The sequence below is a fragment of the Trematosphaeria pertusa genome, assembly GCF_010094035.1.
Source record: "Trematosphaeria pertusa strain CBS 122368 unplaced genomic scaffold BU26scaffold_11, whole genome shotgun sequence".
NCBI classification, from domain to species: domain Eukaryota; kingdom Fungi; phylum Ascomycota; class Dothideomycetes; order Pleosporales; family Trematosphaeriaceae; genus Trematosphaeria; species Trematosphaeria pertusa.
Window position 1 is genome coordinate 67,473 of NW_022987222.1, and position 16,247 is coordinate 83,719.

Here is a 16,247-nt window from a genome sequence, read left to right on the forward strand (position 1 = left end):
TTGCACAAGATCAGGGGTTTCGTGTTCTGAGAATGAGGTGGGGTGACTCCTATGATGTCGGCCAACCTTCGCCTTCCAAATCCACCACTTATCACACCTGCAATCCCAACGCAGCTCACGTTCTCAGAATCCTCGGAACATGCCACTACATTCTAGAATTCTACGTCGCTTAGACCACCCTGCATTCTCTCTCCTAGCACCTCAATGTACTGCGCTACCGACACGAATCAGAACTTTGTCACACGTGGAAATCGACGTTCAATCGACGGCTGGCCCGGTACAACCTTAGTGGACGGTGTGCAAGCGAGCACATTATTCACATGCACCGAATGGTTTTTCGAGGCGGAAGTTCCGTTAATTCAGCCTCATCTATATCCCTGGCAAATAGATGAAGCGGGGTGCATGACCTTCCGGGACGGGAACCGAACACCAAGCCACCAAGACCACGGACAAGGAAATATAAATACGACAAGACCTCCGCCGACGAAGCTTGTCAGTCTTCGCTTCGTATCTTCACTTTCCGCCATTCTTCCTCGTTTTCTGGTACGCTTACCCCGCACCACACCAGCATATAGCTGGTCTTAGCGTCGATATACCAGAATATCCTCATCTTGGCAGCGCCGTCGCGACCTCACCTCTTAGGAACAGCCAAGCAGCTCTGGAAGGCGGCACAATTTTCGAGAAAACTTGGTGGTGTGGTCTCCCAACGCTTCCTAGAGGCTCAACTCGTATCGACCGGAGCTCAGCCCCAACGGCCCGTCGACCTTCTGATCCGAAGACCCCCTTATTTTCATTTCAGATCTGGCCTTGGAACCTTCTCTGAGTATACTGCAATTTACCATGGATGTTTTTGATTTTCCGGGGAAACCAGCCAGGGAACGCCTGGGGGTATAAAAGGAAAGCCGCCTCAGCCTCTTGAGCCGGTGTCACGACCAGTCCTTCCTTGTCGGATATCTGCATCTTGATTCATCATGGTGTCTTCTTTCGCACTCAAGGCCGTTACGGCTTTGCTCGCCGCCACGCCGGCCACCGCCTTCCTCGTCGGCGACCTCCAGACGGAGACCCATCCCAAGATGTCGTGGCAGCGTTGCACGGGCAAGGGTGGCAGCAGCTGCAGCAACGTCAACGGAGAGGTTGTCATTGACTCTAACTGGCGATGGCTCCATGTGAAGAGCGGCTATACGAACTGCTACGATGGCAACGAGTGGAACACGACTGCTTGCCCTGACAATGCGAGCTGCAGCAAGAATTGTGCCATGGAGGGCGCCGACTACAGCGGAACGTATGGCGTTACGACGAGCTCTAACGCATTGACCCTCAAGTTCATCACCAAGGGCCAGTACTCAACCAACATCGGCTCTCGCTTGTACCTGATGAAGGACTCGAGCAGCTATGAGATGTTCAAGTTGATCGGCAATGAATTCACCTTTGACGTCGACATGTCGAAGTTGCCATGCGGTCTCAACGGAGCTCTGTACTTCGTCTCCATGCCTGAGAAAGGCCACGGCGCCCCTGGCGCCAAGTACGGATCTGGTATGTATTGAGAAACGCCTAGTCGTGGTCAAGTGTGCTCACACGCCTCACAGGCTACTGCGATGCCCAGTGCGCTCGCGATCTGAAGTTCGTTGGTGGCGAGGCCAACGCTGAGGGATGGGAGCCGTCATCCAATGACGCGAACGCTGGTGTCGGCAAGAAGGGCGCTTGCTGGTACGTACACTACACATGAACTCGCATTGAGTAACTGCTGACGAAGACAGCGCTGAGATGGACGTGTGGGAGGCCAACTCCGTCTCCACTGCGCTCACCCCGCACTCATGCTCACCCGAGGGCTACTCCGTCTGCACGGACACCAGCTGTGGTGGCACCTACTCGCTCGACCGCTACGCTGGCAGCTGCGACGCCAACGGCTGCGACTTCAACCCGTTCCGTGTCGGTGTCAAGGACTTCTACGGCAAGGGCAAGACGGTCGATACGTCGCAGAAGATGACCGTTGTGACGCAATTCATCGGATCCGGCAGCCAGCTCACGGAGATCAAGCGCTTCTACGTGCAAGGCGGCAAGGTGATTGTGAACCCCGAGCCCACGATTCCCGGTATGACGGGCAACTCGCTCACGCAGGAGTGGTGCGACACGGAGCAACAGGTGTTCCAGGAGGAGGTCTACCCGTTCAACCAGTGGGGCGGCTTCAGCAGCATGAGCAAGGGCATGGATCTGGGCATGGTGCTTGTGATGAGCTTGTGGGATGACCACTATGCTAACATGCTGTGGCTTGATAGCAATTACCCGACTGATCAGGACCCCGAGAAGCCGGGTATCGCCCGTGGCGACTGCCCGACGAGCTCGGGTGTTCCTGCTGACGTCGAGAGCCAGAGCCCGGATGCCCAGGTTATCTTCTCCAACATCAAGTTCGGTCCTGTTGGCTCGACTTTCCAGCAGCCTGCTTAGAGGGCTGAGCTTGAAGTGGGGTGGCTAGAGCCGTCGTAGATAGCGTGCATGGGGTAGAGTGGTCGGGTGGACGAGGGTGCGAAAGAGGTCTTCGTGTATATAGTTGATCCTTGCGGTACAATCACGCTCGTTACTCGCCTTTCCTCCGCCTATGCCTTCAGGCTTTGCAGCGTCGTTCATCGCTCACCTCGACGTAGGATGATATGCTTTATATACCTGCAATGCGCCCTCGATACTCTGCACCAGCCCAAAGAAAATCGTCAAGAACAGTACAAATACAGCGACCCAAAACGTGTACCACTGGTACCCGTTGCGTCGGTCATGCCACCATTGCGACAGCCTCGCGGGCCGCGACTCATCGAAGGCTTGCTTGAGGATGATGAGCCGGTCGTGCCAGAAGCGGTACGTTTCGATCTGGCGGTCGTCAAGGCGCAGCTGGTCGCAGGCGACGAGCTGGCGGTCTGCGAGGGGTGTTGGGGGCAGGGAAAGAAACCATTTCTTCGTTTGGGGGGCTTGCTTGGGAAAGAGCAGGGCGAGAGTGCGGAGGGTTTCGTCGACGAGGCCGGGCGGGAAGAGGGCGCTCGTCTGCCATTTGAGGAACGAGGCGTGGTGGAATATCGCGACGCGCTTGTCGTCGTCGTCGACCATGCGCAGGTGGTCGGCGATGTTGTCTGTCAGGACGATCTTGATGCCGGCGATGCGCTCGATGTTGGACGCCGTGAAGGCCTTCTCGAAGCGCACGTTGCTGTTGCTGAGGACTGGGGGCTCGTTGAAGTAGTCTGCGAGGAAACGCTTCAGGCTGCCGGACGCCCAGACGAGCTTCTGGCCTCGTGTTATGGTGGATTTGTTGGCGCCGATGTTGACCATGAGGTACAGCCGGACGGCTAGGTCGATGGAATTGTCCAGGACTTCGTCTTCGTTCGGCGGGCTGGGCGATGTGAATAGTGTCTTGAGGTTCTCTTTAATTGATTCCCGAGTGGCGCCCTCTTCTAGCTGCTGGGCTATGTCGACGATGTGCTGATGCGTCCGGACTAGGATGTGCCGGCCCTGCTGGTGGAGCGCGTGGTCGCACTGGCTTTCGTAGTAGTCGAAGTACGCGTCCCAGTCGAGGTATTCCGCCTCGGCTTCGAACAAGGCGGGCCATAGGTTTTGGAGAATGTCGCGTCTCGTTTTGCGGGTGAATGGCGTATCCTGGAGCTCCTCCTGTAATGATGCCATTATCAAGATGGGAGCTGCTGCACGGGTTGAGCTCTGGCAGACCGAAATCACAGTTTAATGGGCCATGGCTCAGCCTAGACGGGCCCTCGCAGGCGGCTGCGGATACTATGGCATTGTTCCGGTGAGCGCCATCTCGTCACTTGCATGGTGGTGGCTTGTTTTTGATTCCAAGCGATCTCTAGGGTCGATGATTCGTCGAACACGGCAGGCGTAAGCGAGAAGACATCGCGTCGAGATACTCCCACCATCACACATTCACGACAACACCGACTTGTCAACGCCCGCATTTCCTTCTGTACGGCTCTGGCATAGTGATATGGCTCTACTGGCTCATTTGCCGTCCCGCGTAGCTTCCGCCTGTTCTCTCAATTCGAAGACGGCACTGCACCAGCCCCGAATGGCGCCACGGCTGAAGCTTGCTGCAGGAACTCGACGCCTCGCCGCCTTCAGGAGGACTGCGCCCCAATGCTGAACGCCAATCTTTCATGGTCCGAAGCAAGGTTCCAAACACACCGTACGTGGTAGTCCTTAGCCTGCTTATTGGCATATTCCCGGTCGCCGCCTTTCCCTCGCCCTTTTCCCGCCCTTCTCCTCTTCACGCTCCTCGAAGAGTACTTCGTCTCATTCTGTCTCAATTGAGCCCGTCGGAGCCAAAGCCCAAGGGCTTCCTCTCAGATGTCATGATCGCCCAACTTCTGGAAGCGTTCGTCTCTCGGAGGCCCAAGGAACCTCGCACGAAACCATCAGAAACAGCCTCGTCGCCGGGTACCTTGATCGGACCGTTCGGCCGCTCCTCCAAAGGCCGCTCCAAATTCTGCTGGCAAGCAAATGGGGTGTACACAGACCAGTGGGACAGTTTAGCGGACCAGATCACCAAATACTTAGACGGCTATTTCGGATCTATCCCTGGTGAAGATCACATTACCATCTCCCTGTATATGATTGGAGAGTCCGTACAGGCTGCAGTACCCACAGTTGTGTTCATATCGAAGAGTCCAAAGTCACGCAAAGACGCACGGAAAGCGATGAAGGAGAGCGGCATCCTCACACGGTACTCGGCTTTTGGGACCGCCTACGTCTCCAAGGATCCGGGCTCTAACAAGATAGAGGCGCTTGCATCATATGAGAGGCGCGGACGCAATACAGCGACCCCCAGCATTTCGACGGAGGTCTTTTTCGATGCATCCAAACCAGTTTCTGCTCTCGGACTACCTGTCTATGTTCGTCATTCGTCATCCTTCCGAACTGCGACGGCCAACGCAATTCGCAAAGGCGACCAAATATTCTATCAGACAGTGTACCATGCCTTCTGCAACACCCCTTCTACCGCCGATGAGTCAGGCTTTACTACCGACGACGAATTCGAGGTTGACTCCGACACGGACTCTGAGATGGATGTCGACGACGAAACCAGTATCTCCATTACGAGCGTAGGAAGCCAAAGCCCAGATATCTGGTCAAACGCCTCGTCATCCGGTAGCGGGAGCTCGCGATGTTCGTCCATATTTTCGGAGAGCCCCACGCCGAAAGGAGCTATCCACGACCCCTCCCCGGACACTCAGACTATGCTTGACAGTGCGGCTGCTAGGCTGACGCCATTCGCGCTACCTCATCAGAACCTCGAGCTCAAGCAATCTACTCAACCCACTGAAGCGTCATTGTCACCACTCGGGAAGCTTGTTTGGTCAGCGCCCGAAAGGGACTTGGCCTTGATCGAGATCACCGACTTAGAGGTCAAGAAGACGTTGGAGCGATCCGCAAATCAAGAGTCACGAGTATTTGCCTACGATCATATCTTCCACAGCCCGAAAGATGATACCACAGTATACACCTACACAGCTTCCGGTGGGAAACTCTTCGGAAAGCTTTGCGGTACGCCTTCCTATACGCGCCTACACAACTGTACCTCCTTCCAGAAAGTGTATACCGTGCGCTTCAATGGTACTCTAGCAAATGGAGATTGTGGGTCTGCCATTCTCGACGCTGCTACGGGAGAGACTTACGGGCACCTGGTCCTCGGATGTCGAACAACAGGAACTGCCTACGTCCTGGCCGCACACCAGGCTGTAGAAGAGCTCACAATGTTTCATAATGCGACTGGCACAGAGGATATTCCCCCGAACGAACACTCGTCTCACCGGACTTCCCGGACTGCGGCCGGTGATACGCTGGATGTGGACCTGGCTGGACATACAGAGCTGATGGTTACCCCCCGACCCACCCGGCGCCTCTCAACATTTGATATCTTCAGCTTTGTCATAAACAAATTCATAGGAACTGGGGTATTCCAACTTCCCCAAAACTTAGTCTGGCTTTGGCTCGATTGCTGCCATTTTTCCATGTCTCTACCGGTCCACGGCGTTTTCAGCTTCGCCATCACCGTGCTTCTAGGAGTCGAATTATTCTGCCTACCAATTCGATCCTCTCTTTGGGCCAACGACCTCCAGACTTCCGTCACTCTACCTATCTCGTATCCGGAAAATCCGCTGGAGCTTTGGGGGGTAAGACTCCCATGGCTGATCTCAGTTCTCCCCACGGTTCTCTTCTGGCTGCTTTATGACGAAGACCTGTCATACACGTTGTTGGGGAACTTGCTCTCGTGGGCCGTGGTAGTATATGTCGGATCATCAGCAACAAAATCCGGCCTCCTCATGTTACGCAGAACTCCGGATGCGGACTCCAATAGCGGCATCAGCTCCATAAGCATGGGTTGGCAAGGCAGAGCACTAGCCGCCACCTACTCTACCCTTCTCTTGGCGACCTTGGTGTGGGTCCCAACTAGCTATACCCGAACGCCCCATAAACCAAGGAAGCGAGTCAGAAAAGCTCTGATATTAGCCATCGCCATCACCTTCCTATCAGCATTACCATTTTTGATGCAGCTGGGATACCTCATCGTCAGCGTTCTCACCGCAAAAAACGACCCCGAAGACTGGTGGATCTGGATCGGCGTATCCGCCATCTCTAGCCTTCTTGCCATACCGCTTTCATCTTTCGTACTCGGCTCATATAACCGGATAGAGAAAATTTGCGCTGTTTGTAAGGTGCTTTGTCTAGCTTTCCTTGGCCTTGTTGCGACGGCTTCCGCCACGGACCACTCCGGATGGGCTTCCGAGTGGACAAAGTCGTTCTCTCCGGGCTCTTGGGCCCTCAGCGGCTTTGTAGCGCTCGCCGTCTGCAACCCCGGCGTCTCGCTTGCCATAGGATCTTTTTCTATGACCCTTCGACTACTTGCGATGTATTGGCATTCGTCTGTTCGTCGCCATGGCTTCCAACGAGAGTCACTTTCTTCGTTTGAAAGTGTCCCGGACAACACTACTCGGTCTCCGACCTTCTCAGTCCTCTGCTTGCAATTCGTAAGGCTAACCACATACTTGGGCGTCTGTTTGTTTGTACTCTGGTCCTTACCTCCTGGCTCCCTGCTCTCGAACGGACCTCTCACAGTGTGTTTGGTACTATTGCAGGGTCTCATCGCATTGTGTTGCACAGCGATCATCGATGCAACATTCAACGAACTCATCGCATGCCGTCCTGTATCATCCTTCAGAGCACAACCTTCCTTTCGAGGATTTCTGGCCCTAGCAGGTTCCATCTGCCTATTGGACGCCATCAGAGTAGTTCTATTGAAAACGGACAATTTGGTGAACCCTGTTGGCCCTCGTCCGTTCTCCTGGCAGTATGGGCTAATCCTCGCATGGTGGCTCGGCATGGGGTGGCTCTGTCTTCCGCCCTCTTGGAGTGATAAGCGGTCTACCCTCGACGACCTGGGCTATCTTTTTGCTCAACCTCGTCGGCAGTTCCTAATACACGGACTACGAAACAATCTCGCCCAGATCATGAAGGCAGCTCACACAGTGTTGCTACCCTTCAACGTGGGACTTTCTGAGCCCCATGGCGAGATCGCTCCTTTCATGATGGATCAGCGAAACCAAAATTTGCGATGCGGGCGGTCGATTATCTGTTGGGCATGCATGGCCGTCAGCCTTACCCTTTGTCTTCTCCTGACGCCTGAGCGTGGTTCGGTTATCGGGGCCTATGACTGGACCCTCATCCGGCTACTCTGGAACACTTTTCTCGCTTCCCTGGTATCCGTCTTGATTGGAATTGGTCTAGGGCGCCTTCTCATGAATTCTATCGTTGAGCATGCCGTCGTAACTCACAGACAGGGAACTTCCGTCCACCAAAGACCATGGTTCCGGAGGAAGCACGTGCCTTCTTCAGTCCCATCGATTACGCTACTCCTATACCTCGGTCTCCGTTCGACGCAGCGAACCGCAAGCGGAATTGCTCTGGTCTTATCAGTCGACTCCGTATACTTAACTCAATATTGCCTGGACTGGATCTTCGAGAGGTTGCCTTCGTCCTTACGAGTCCGACTGGGTGCCTACGAGGCTATTGTCTTCCTCATTCAAACCAACCTGGCCTTTACCCTTGGAACTCTGATGTACTTCGGCGCTTTCGAGGATCTTGGCAGTCTTGCCGTTCTATCCCCGTTCCTAGAGATTCCTAATGTCCGAATGGAGACCTTCATCGACGTCCTAGTGCGTGCAAATCTTCTCGCACTATGGGCTCTGTATCACCCTCCAGAGAGTCCGAAGGCGCTCATGAGGACCGGAAAGAACCAAGAAGCTTTTCGACGACTAGTCTGCCATCGCGAGAGTCGCCTGGACGCTGCTAGGGATCTCGCAGCAATTCACGCAGCAATATCATTGGAAGCAACGACATCCAATGAATATCCAATGAACTCGCATTCGAAGCGCGATAACTATGATGCTGAAGGTTCGGAGAATCATACGCCGGTCGGATCAGATAACAGTCAGCATCGCAACTCAAGCCAAGATGACGTGTCGCGAGATGTTCCCGCTGGAGTCGCCATGGGCATCAATGCTTTCTTACTGAGAGAGACTGAAAATTGGAAACGGAAGTATTCCAGTGAAGGCGCTGCTCCTTCTGCCACCAACTCGACGGACACCCGCCAGGCCAAAGACCTTTTTTGGAAGCCTTTGTCTAGGCCCCACCCATCCTTCAAGTACCACCACCTCTCCGACACAGCCTCTACATGTTCAGCACTCAGTTGTAACGTCGACGTCTGCAAGCGCGATCAGGGAAGTGTGGGACGCACCAGGTCGCCAGCGCGTCGGCGGAGACTTGAAAACGAATCTGGGGATGGAAAAAGGTGCCAAAGAATAGCTTTTAGACCTGATGCTAGCAGGAAGGCTGATATTTAATTTAGGTTATCCAGTAAAGGCTCTCCGAATGCCGATGTCAACCTCCCCGCTAGTTGCATCGATTATAGCGGCTACGTTGTCCCTGTGACGTCCCTACGCACGCACTGGCGGCTGCCCTTCGTATTACACATTCCACTCTCGCCGCGAGGGCCTTATCCGAAAGCCCCCGATCCACACTTGGCGCCGCCGCCAGCTCGCGATGACCCGTGGTCACCCTTCCGCACGAGAGCTACGTGCGCTCGAGATGCACAGACTCCATGTGCCAAAAGCCCCCAGCTAGGTAACGCACCATTTATTACCTATGAAGCCACGAACGAAGATAGAAACCGGACAACTAGCCGACCCACCGACCAACGCAAGGGGTCTAGGAATAAAGATAGCAGTACGTACACTTGTCTTGCGCGCATAACATTATTTGCTTACCCTTCTATAGCCACCACTTTACAGGATTTGGGTACGCCCTGTCACCGACGTGCTCAGTTACATTGCCAGTTCGGTGCTCAAGCCACCATGCGGCTGCTCGAGTACTTGGTTATGTTGAAGGATTGCATGACACCCAACCTCCCACGTCCGTCGATCGATCATGTCCCGCAACTATCCCTGATGAAGTACCCGGATTCCTATTTGAAGCTCGACCAAATCAGAAGACCCATCGCCACCGCCAATCCCGGATCTCCAGGTCTTGATGCGCTTGGGGCCTCGGAAACGGAAAGCGTGCGCAACTTCGAGGGGATACAACTTCAATCAGAGGAGCTATCGAAGCGGCGCTTCACCATACTTCGCGAGCGTATCCTTCAGGATGTGCTCGTTTTGATCGACCGAGAGCTTGGAAAGCTCCGTATCTGGCTTGATGTTTGGCAGGTATCCCTACTGACTTATGCCCCGGCTCCTTTAAGATATGCGACGATGAACCGAGGAGTCGTGGCAAGGGAAAGATACCAGGACGAAGCAGTCTTCGACCGGGGCAAGAGTTTAGCTGGTTGTCATACCCCAGACCACGATCCAGACCACCATGGAACGCGGGAATGCTAAGATGTCGCTCAATACACACGAAGGCTTGACACAAGCCTCCGAGAACACGACGCAAGTCTCCGAGAACACGACAGCGACCCTGGACCAAGGTACGTTCGACCTCAGCACCCGAAGATCAAGTGTCCGCACTGCAACAAACGACCCGAAGGGTTCCGTGGCACGCACGAGCTCGACCGGCACATGCAGCAGTACCATGTAGCTATGAGACGGCCAGGTAAGCACTGGCACCGAGAGCCAATCAAGCATGGAACAGCCTCGGGTACACATTCAAGACACAATGGAGAACGGATGCGTCGCTCTAGTAGGGACTCTTACGGTACGCCAGGGCGGAAACAGGCGGATCCAATGTTGCGTGTCAACAAGGAGCACGTTTGCACAACGTTAAAGTCTTGGACTTTAGAGCGGAGCTTCGAGAGGGTGGCTAGCAAAGCAATAGTCACGAAGCCGGGGAACACTCAGCAATTTCTTCACCCGGCTTGAAGACGAGCGAGATTTTGATGGGCTGAGAGTGTAGTTATGTCGCTGTCTATAGCGAGGAGTTCGGCGTTAGGACATTTCCATTTGAGGAAGTTCTCTAATTTATTCGGTTCCTTCAGATTTAGTTTATCCAGGTATTACTCGTCATTACAAGCAATGCGTGTGTTTCTTAGCAAGTGCATGCCGGCGTTTTGTCCCTTGGTCAAGCACCACAGGACCAACATGCCTCTCATATATCCCGAATCTCGATGTCCAACTCAATCCTAGAGAGACAAAGAAGCAGAAGCCGTCCAGGTAATATTAGAGTCCGCACGCCATCATGCCTTAATCCGATCTTAGTGCATACTGGTATACATTTTCGTGCGTGTAAGTTATGCTCATGGAGATTATATCGCACCAGTTCCCGCCACTCACTGTTCGACGCCCATTTCGCAAACTCCAACTTCTTAGCGTTACCATACGGTTCCACCTTCTCCCTAATGCGCATATCGAGCGCGATGAAAAATGTATTGTAAGTTTATGGCCATCATAGTGTTCAGCGCTGGCGGCGTGTGGAGGCCGTGGTTGAACGAAGGGAGCGCTCGGGCATCTGCAATCCTGACTGTGAGCAACGGCGGTGAGAGCGTCGAATTCAAAATATGCATATTCAATCAGAGTAAAGCTCTGTCCCAAGACGTCAAAGCTTGAGGACGGTGCGAATCACGTGATAGCGACATTCACTGCCCGACTTAAACAGGTGCTTACGGCCACAGTATACCCCCCAGCAGCTCCAGTCCACTCCTGGTCTCTCCTCTCATTCGTACCCCTCAACCCCCCGCAGATAAACAACCCCCAAACAAACACCCTTCCATCCCAACTCCCTCCTCCCCTCCGCCGTCACCCCAGCGACGCCGCGCACGTCCCCCCTCGCTTCTCCCACATCACGTGCACGCTCGCTTCGCACGGACCGCCGGCCCTCCTCCCCTCTATATAAGCCTGGCCTCCCCCCTCCCTCCCTCCTTTTTTTTTTTTCTTCACACTTGTCCTTTTTCCTTTCCGGTTTACCGGCGCTTAGTACACACACCCCACAGGGACACCATGCAGCCATTGCACAGCGGCTGCGGAAATGCTGAGACGGCTCATTCATGTCCGGAGGTGGTGACCATGTGCGCGAGGGCGGTGCGCTCATCTTTGTGCTGGTGGTGTGTGTCTTGTCTACTCTTTACTACGGCCTTCCGTTCTTTTTTTCATTGACGTTGCTGGCGCTGCTGGTGCGTTGAAGAAGAAGCCTTGGTGTTTGTAAGAGGGGTGTGGTGAGAGGAGCAGAGGTGAGGTGAGGTGAGAGTGGAAGTTGGGCTGGTTGGTGCGAGGTGAGTGTCTGTCTTGAGGCAGCTTTCTTGTTGTGAGGCAGCTTGGAGGTGAGGTGCGTTGTCGGGGGTGAGGTGAGGTGAGGTAGCGCACTCTTGCCTATCCATCCTTTTGCACGGGCTGCCTGGTGGAGCCGGATTGGTGATGCCTCTACGTCGCGCTCTTGCCCTCATCTGACGGCGTGGCACTGAGAGCGCGTAGGCAGGCCCATGAGTCCGCTGTGGACGCTTTACTTTCGTGCAGTGCCTTCCTCATGTACGCTTGAGCCAGTCATGCCGTTGCGTGAGAGCCTGCCTTCATCTAGTAGTCGCTTCCAGTATCCGTGTAGATGTTGCAGCTCCCATGAAGCAGAGCGAGCCCGCTGGTGACAACAGTACAAGAGAAAACCTCAGCTTCAACTCCAGCGGCTCTATGGCCACTGTCCCCACGAGCAGCTCTGTCACGACCCTCCGCTGTCGCCGTCATCTTGGTCGCCTCCCACAGCAATGTCAAGCCATATGAGGCTCGCTCCTGCCCGATTTGAAGCGCGCGGTGAAGGCGAAGCCTCGACCGTGACACTCCATCTTCAACGCAATCCACACCACCAGCGCGGCGCGCGACAGCCTCTCCGCCATGCACCTCAACCGCTGCCGCCCTCTCCTATGCCACCGCATCCACGAGCGTCACCCCAGCGCGCCTCTCCACCGTGCATCGCCGCTGCCTCTTCCGGTTCCTTCCCGAACTGGCACGCGGCCAGAGCCCACGACCGCGAGCCCAACCCAAGCGGGCCTTCACGTACACCGAAACCTTCAAGGGGGCGCTCAATGCCACTCTCGCAGGTGAAGCCTCGCATCGCATACCGCCATCACCACATTCGCCTCCCTTCTCTTCACACGCCCACACGCGCCGGCCTATAAAACCCTCCGCGATGACACTCACCCACTCACCCACTCAGCAACGCAGTACGCCTCAGAGCCTGACCCCCAGCGCCCACGCACACAGTCGCACACTTCGCCACACAACCAAACCAGCGTCCACGCGTCCCAAACGTCCCTCCCCACGCCCACGCCACAATGCTCCTCGACCCGCACGAGCTCCTAAATACCAGCACCCCACGGCGCAGCTGGATCTGCCACGTCTGCGCGAACGGCAAAAAGAACCCGCCGCAGATCGGCGACGAGCCGGCGCGGTGCAGACAGTGTGGGCATTTCTGGTGCTATAAGTGCGAGCAGGTTATTGATTGACGTTGCGGGGCAGATTGACGGGAAAGGGAATAGATAGGAGGAGGGTAGCGGCGGTGATGTTTTAGAACGGTGAAGGGGGCGAGTCAAAGGCCAAGCAGGCCGCGTAGGTACAGTTTGTGGATATTGAAGGCGGAGAGGAGAGGATACGGGAGGGGATTGAATTGGAATGATGAAATAGCGGGCGGCGTTTGAATTACTCGTGCAAAGAAGGAAGGAAGGAGAGTCTGTGAATGTCAACATGCATATATACATACATACATACATACGTCCCCATCCTCCTGCCACACCTCCTCTTTCCAACCTTCCACATAGACAACCCAAACCAAACCTCCATCCACAATCCCACAATCCCCACGCCAGCACCTACCTCACCAACACCTACCTCACCAAACCAACCCCAAACTCACACCGTCCCCCCAAACGTAAACCACCACACATCCAACAATGCCACACCCCCACGCCCCAACCGCCCCCTGGCACTGCCACATCTGCGACTACGACAACGCGCCGAAGCCATACACCATCATCGGCGGCAAGCCGCTGCCGACGACGAATCTGTGCACCGTGTGCCGGCACGCGAAGTGCGCGGAGTGCGAGGGCATGAGCGGGCATTTGGGAGCGGGGGATTCTAGGGGGCAGGGGATGGGTGGGGGGAGTGCGTGGCGGGAAGGGTGGTTTGATAGGGGCGGGCGGGTTTGAGGTATGAAGAGGGGGAGAGAGAAGAGAGGAGTTGAAAGGACGAAGGAGGTGTGGGGAGGGAGTATGTATAGAGATGAGCTGCGGGACAGCGTTTGCATACTTATGGCTTTGGTCAAGTATAGACTGCCTCTGAGAGCTCAGCTTTCCCTGTACTGAGGCATCAAGAGCTATCATCCTCCACCTTCAGACTCTCCATCTGCACCTCCGGCTCCACCCTCTCCATCCCCACCAACCCAAGCAACGCCTCATCGTCAATAACATCCCGCATCGCCGGCTTCCTGTTCGGCTGCTGCCCGTGCGCCGCCTTCAACCTCACCTCCCCATTCATCTCCGCCTCGCCGTTCAACTTCTTAAACCCCTTCGGATTCTTCTTGCCCGCCTTCCCGTGCTCCTGGCTCTGGAACTGGTATCCCCTCACCCTTGGACCCTGACCCGTTTTCTCCGGCAGCGTCGGTTCGTAGAAGGCTTCGTAGGCGGCGACGTCGGCGTCGAAGGTGCCGGATTCGATGGAGGTGCGCACGCCGGCGAAGAAGGCGTCGAGGATGCCGTGGTTGTGGATTTGGATAAGGACCCAGCCGAGCATTTCTTTGGCGGAGAGAAGGTGCTGGATGTAGGCGCGGTGGTGCGTGGTGCAGGCGTAGCAAGTACAGCCTTCGGTTAGCGGAGTCACGGATTCGGCGTGCGAGGCCTGCCACATATCGATCCCGAGGGATTGTCGCGAGCTCTCAGAAGAGTCTGATTTTTCCGGTGCCGGGAAAGTGAAGTCCAAGGCGATACCTGCGTCCGTAGCGGAGGAGACGAAAGGGATAGTGAAGATGTCCATGCCCAGGCTGACCTGACGGAGGAGTTCCTGCGGGCTGGCGGGAACGTGCAACGACAGGCGTGGAAAGCGGAGCAGTTCCTCTGGCAGTTCATCCAAGAGATACGCATCATAGATAGCGAGCCCACTGATCTTGTCCAGCATGTTTTCCATCAGGTGCTCCAAATACCACGACTGCAGATCCCGTTCAATGGGCAGAATGGGCGCGAAGATGCTAAACCGTTTCTCATCTTTCCCAATCGAGCTCCTCTTCGCGGTTATATCGCGCATCCATGTCTCTGTCCTGTCGCTCATCTTGTCCTTCCTCTTCGTGCCCACGGCTTCCTGTCCGAACGGTATATCTGCGAGCCCCACCACGATATCCGGTTGCAGCTTCCGCGCCGCAGCAGCGTAGTAATCCGAGCTCATAGCCTTGAACCCCACTGATGTCAACAAGCTTATCTCGGTATTCGTGTTCGCATTGGGGCACGGTATAGGAGGTGTACGGCGGGCGCCCAGGACGAGGAGCGTGTCTTGCGGGAAGGCGATGAATCTGCGGAGCGGGTCTGGGACATCGTACAGGAAAATGGGCGGCGTCTTTTGGGGGTGCTTCTCGACGACTGCCCCTTGTCAGCTACGCTCATTGTATACCATTGGGCTGGATACGTACAATCTTCGAGCGCGACGTAGACACCATTCAGACCGACGCATTTCCGGAAATTGTCCTGTGACACATGCGGTATAACTCCACGCGAAGTATTTCCGATGAATGCAGGAGTTAATATCGGCTTCCGCCCCGCAAGAGATAGACGAGCGAGGCGAGGGGCGAGCGCGCCGGTGGTCTTGAGAAGCGTGAAGTCGAGCATTTCGGGCGGAAGCTGATTGAGGTTTGCCGCTGGATTCGCCGAAGACATGGTGAACCAGCTAATCGAAGTGTTCCAAGTGGTATGTATCAAAAGCGCAGCATCGTCGTGGGTGTTGGGGGTTCCGAATTGTGAGAAGCTTTGAGCGTTGATTCCGAAGTTGCAATTCACAAAGCGATCTCTCGGAATGGTAAAATTGTCTGTGCATTCCACGTGATAGCGCGAGTGTCCTCCTCTTACCCTTTTAAGAGTTATAGAACTCGTGAAAAGAATAAACATAAACTCTCTATTATAAACTACTATATTCTTAAAATAATTTATTATCTTATAACGTACTTTATTATCGAAAGCTCTATATTATCGAAAGCCTTACGATTTCTTGGCAACGAAAATTAACGAAAATTAACTCGTTTTTCTTAAATAACTAAGTAAAACCTTAATATTTCTCTATAAAAATTTATATATATATTCTTTACAGTATATTATATCTTATAGTAAAGTTATACTAAGATATATTATATAATTAAAAAGCTATACGTATTTAACTAACTTTTAGAAAAAATCTAGTTTTCTTCTAGTAATATACTCTACTAGTAAACTATCTATACTACTAAACTATCTAAAAATACTAAGCCTCTACTAAAAAGCTACTATCTTAATTAGATTACTCTAACTCTAAGCTACTTAAGATAAATCTAGATAAGCTATCTAACTTATCTATATTATCTTTAACTATCTAGCACGTTTATATATTATACTTTAGCTTACTATAGTATCTATAGTATTACTAAGCTAGCTAGCTATTATATACTACTACTTCTTTACGCTACTTCTTACTCTTATTCTAATTTATAATCTCTCTTTAAGTAACTAGCTATAAGCTAGCTTTAATTATAAGAGTATTCTCTTTCTAAAT

The 16,247-nt window shown here is 54.0% G+C and overlaps 4 protein-coding genes across 4 annotated transcripts; 2 read left to right on the forward strand and 2 right to left on the reverse strand.

The window, feature by feature from the left end:
• The first annotated feature begins 927 nt into the window (after nt 1–927).
• On the forward strand, nt 928–2,582 carry BU26DRAFT_607125 (glycoside hydrolase family 7 protein). Its single transcript, XM_033835724.1, has 3 exons — nt 928–1,533; nt 1,587–1,707; nt 1,758–2,582. Exons 1-3 carry the CDS (start codon nt 972–974, stop codon nt 2,443–2,445), a joined length of 1,371 nt encoding a protein of 456 aa, XP_033680814.1. The 5' UTR covers nt 928–971; the 3' UTR covers nt 2,446–2,582.
• A 46-nt stretch (nt 2,583–2,628) lies between these two features.
• BU26DRAFT_607126 (uncharacterized protein) lies at nt 2,629–3,663 on the reverse strand (the record flags this gene model as incomplete). Its single annotated transcript, XM_033835725.1, has 1 exon — nt 2,629–3,663. One exon carries the CDS (start codon nt 3,661–3,663, stop codon nt 2,629–2,631), a length of 1,035 nt encoding a protein of 344 aa, XP_033680815.1.
• Nucleotides 3,664–5,480: 1,817 nt separating this feature from the next.
• Nucleotides 5,481–5,735, forward strand: BU26DRAFT_411534 (uncharacterized protein; the record flags this gene model as incomplete). The annotated part of the gene is made up of 1 exon (XM_033822947.1): nt 5,481–5,735. A coding segment is annotated over one exon (255 nt), but the record flags the coding sequence as incomplete, so codon positions are not given.
• Nucleotides 5,736–13,764: 8,029 nt separating this feature from the next.
• On the reverse strand, nt 13,765–15,482 carry BU26DRAFT_461125 (tRNA-guanine transglycosylase). The gene is made up of 2 exons (XM_033825053.1): nt 15,139–15,482; nt 13,765–15,088 (listed from the first exon to the last, which is right to left on the reverse strand). The coding sequence occupies exons 1-2, from the start codon at nt 15,380–15,382 to the stop codon at nt 13,830–13,832; spliced, it is 1,503 nt and encodes a 500-aa protein (XP_033680817.1). The 5' UTR covers nt 15,383–15,482; the 3' UTR covers nt 13,765–13,829.
• Nucleotides 15,483–16,247: the final 765 nt, after the last annotated feature.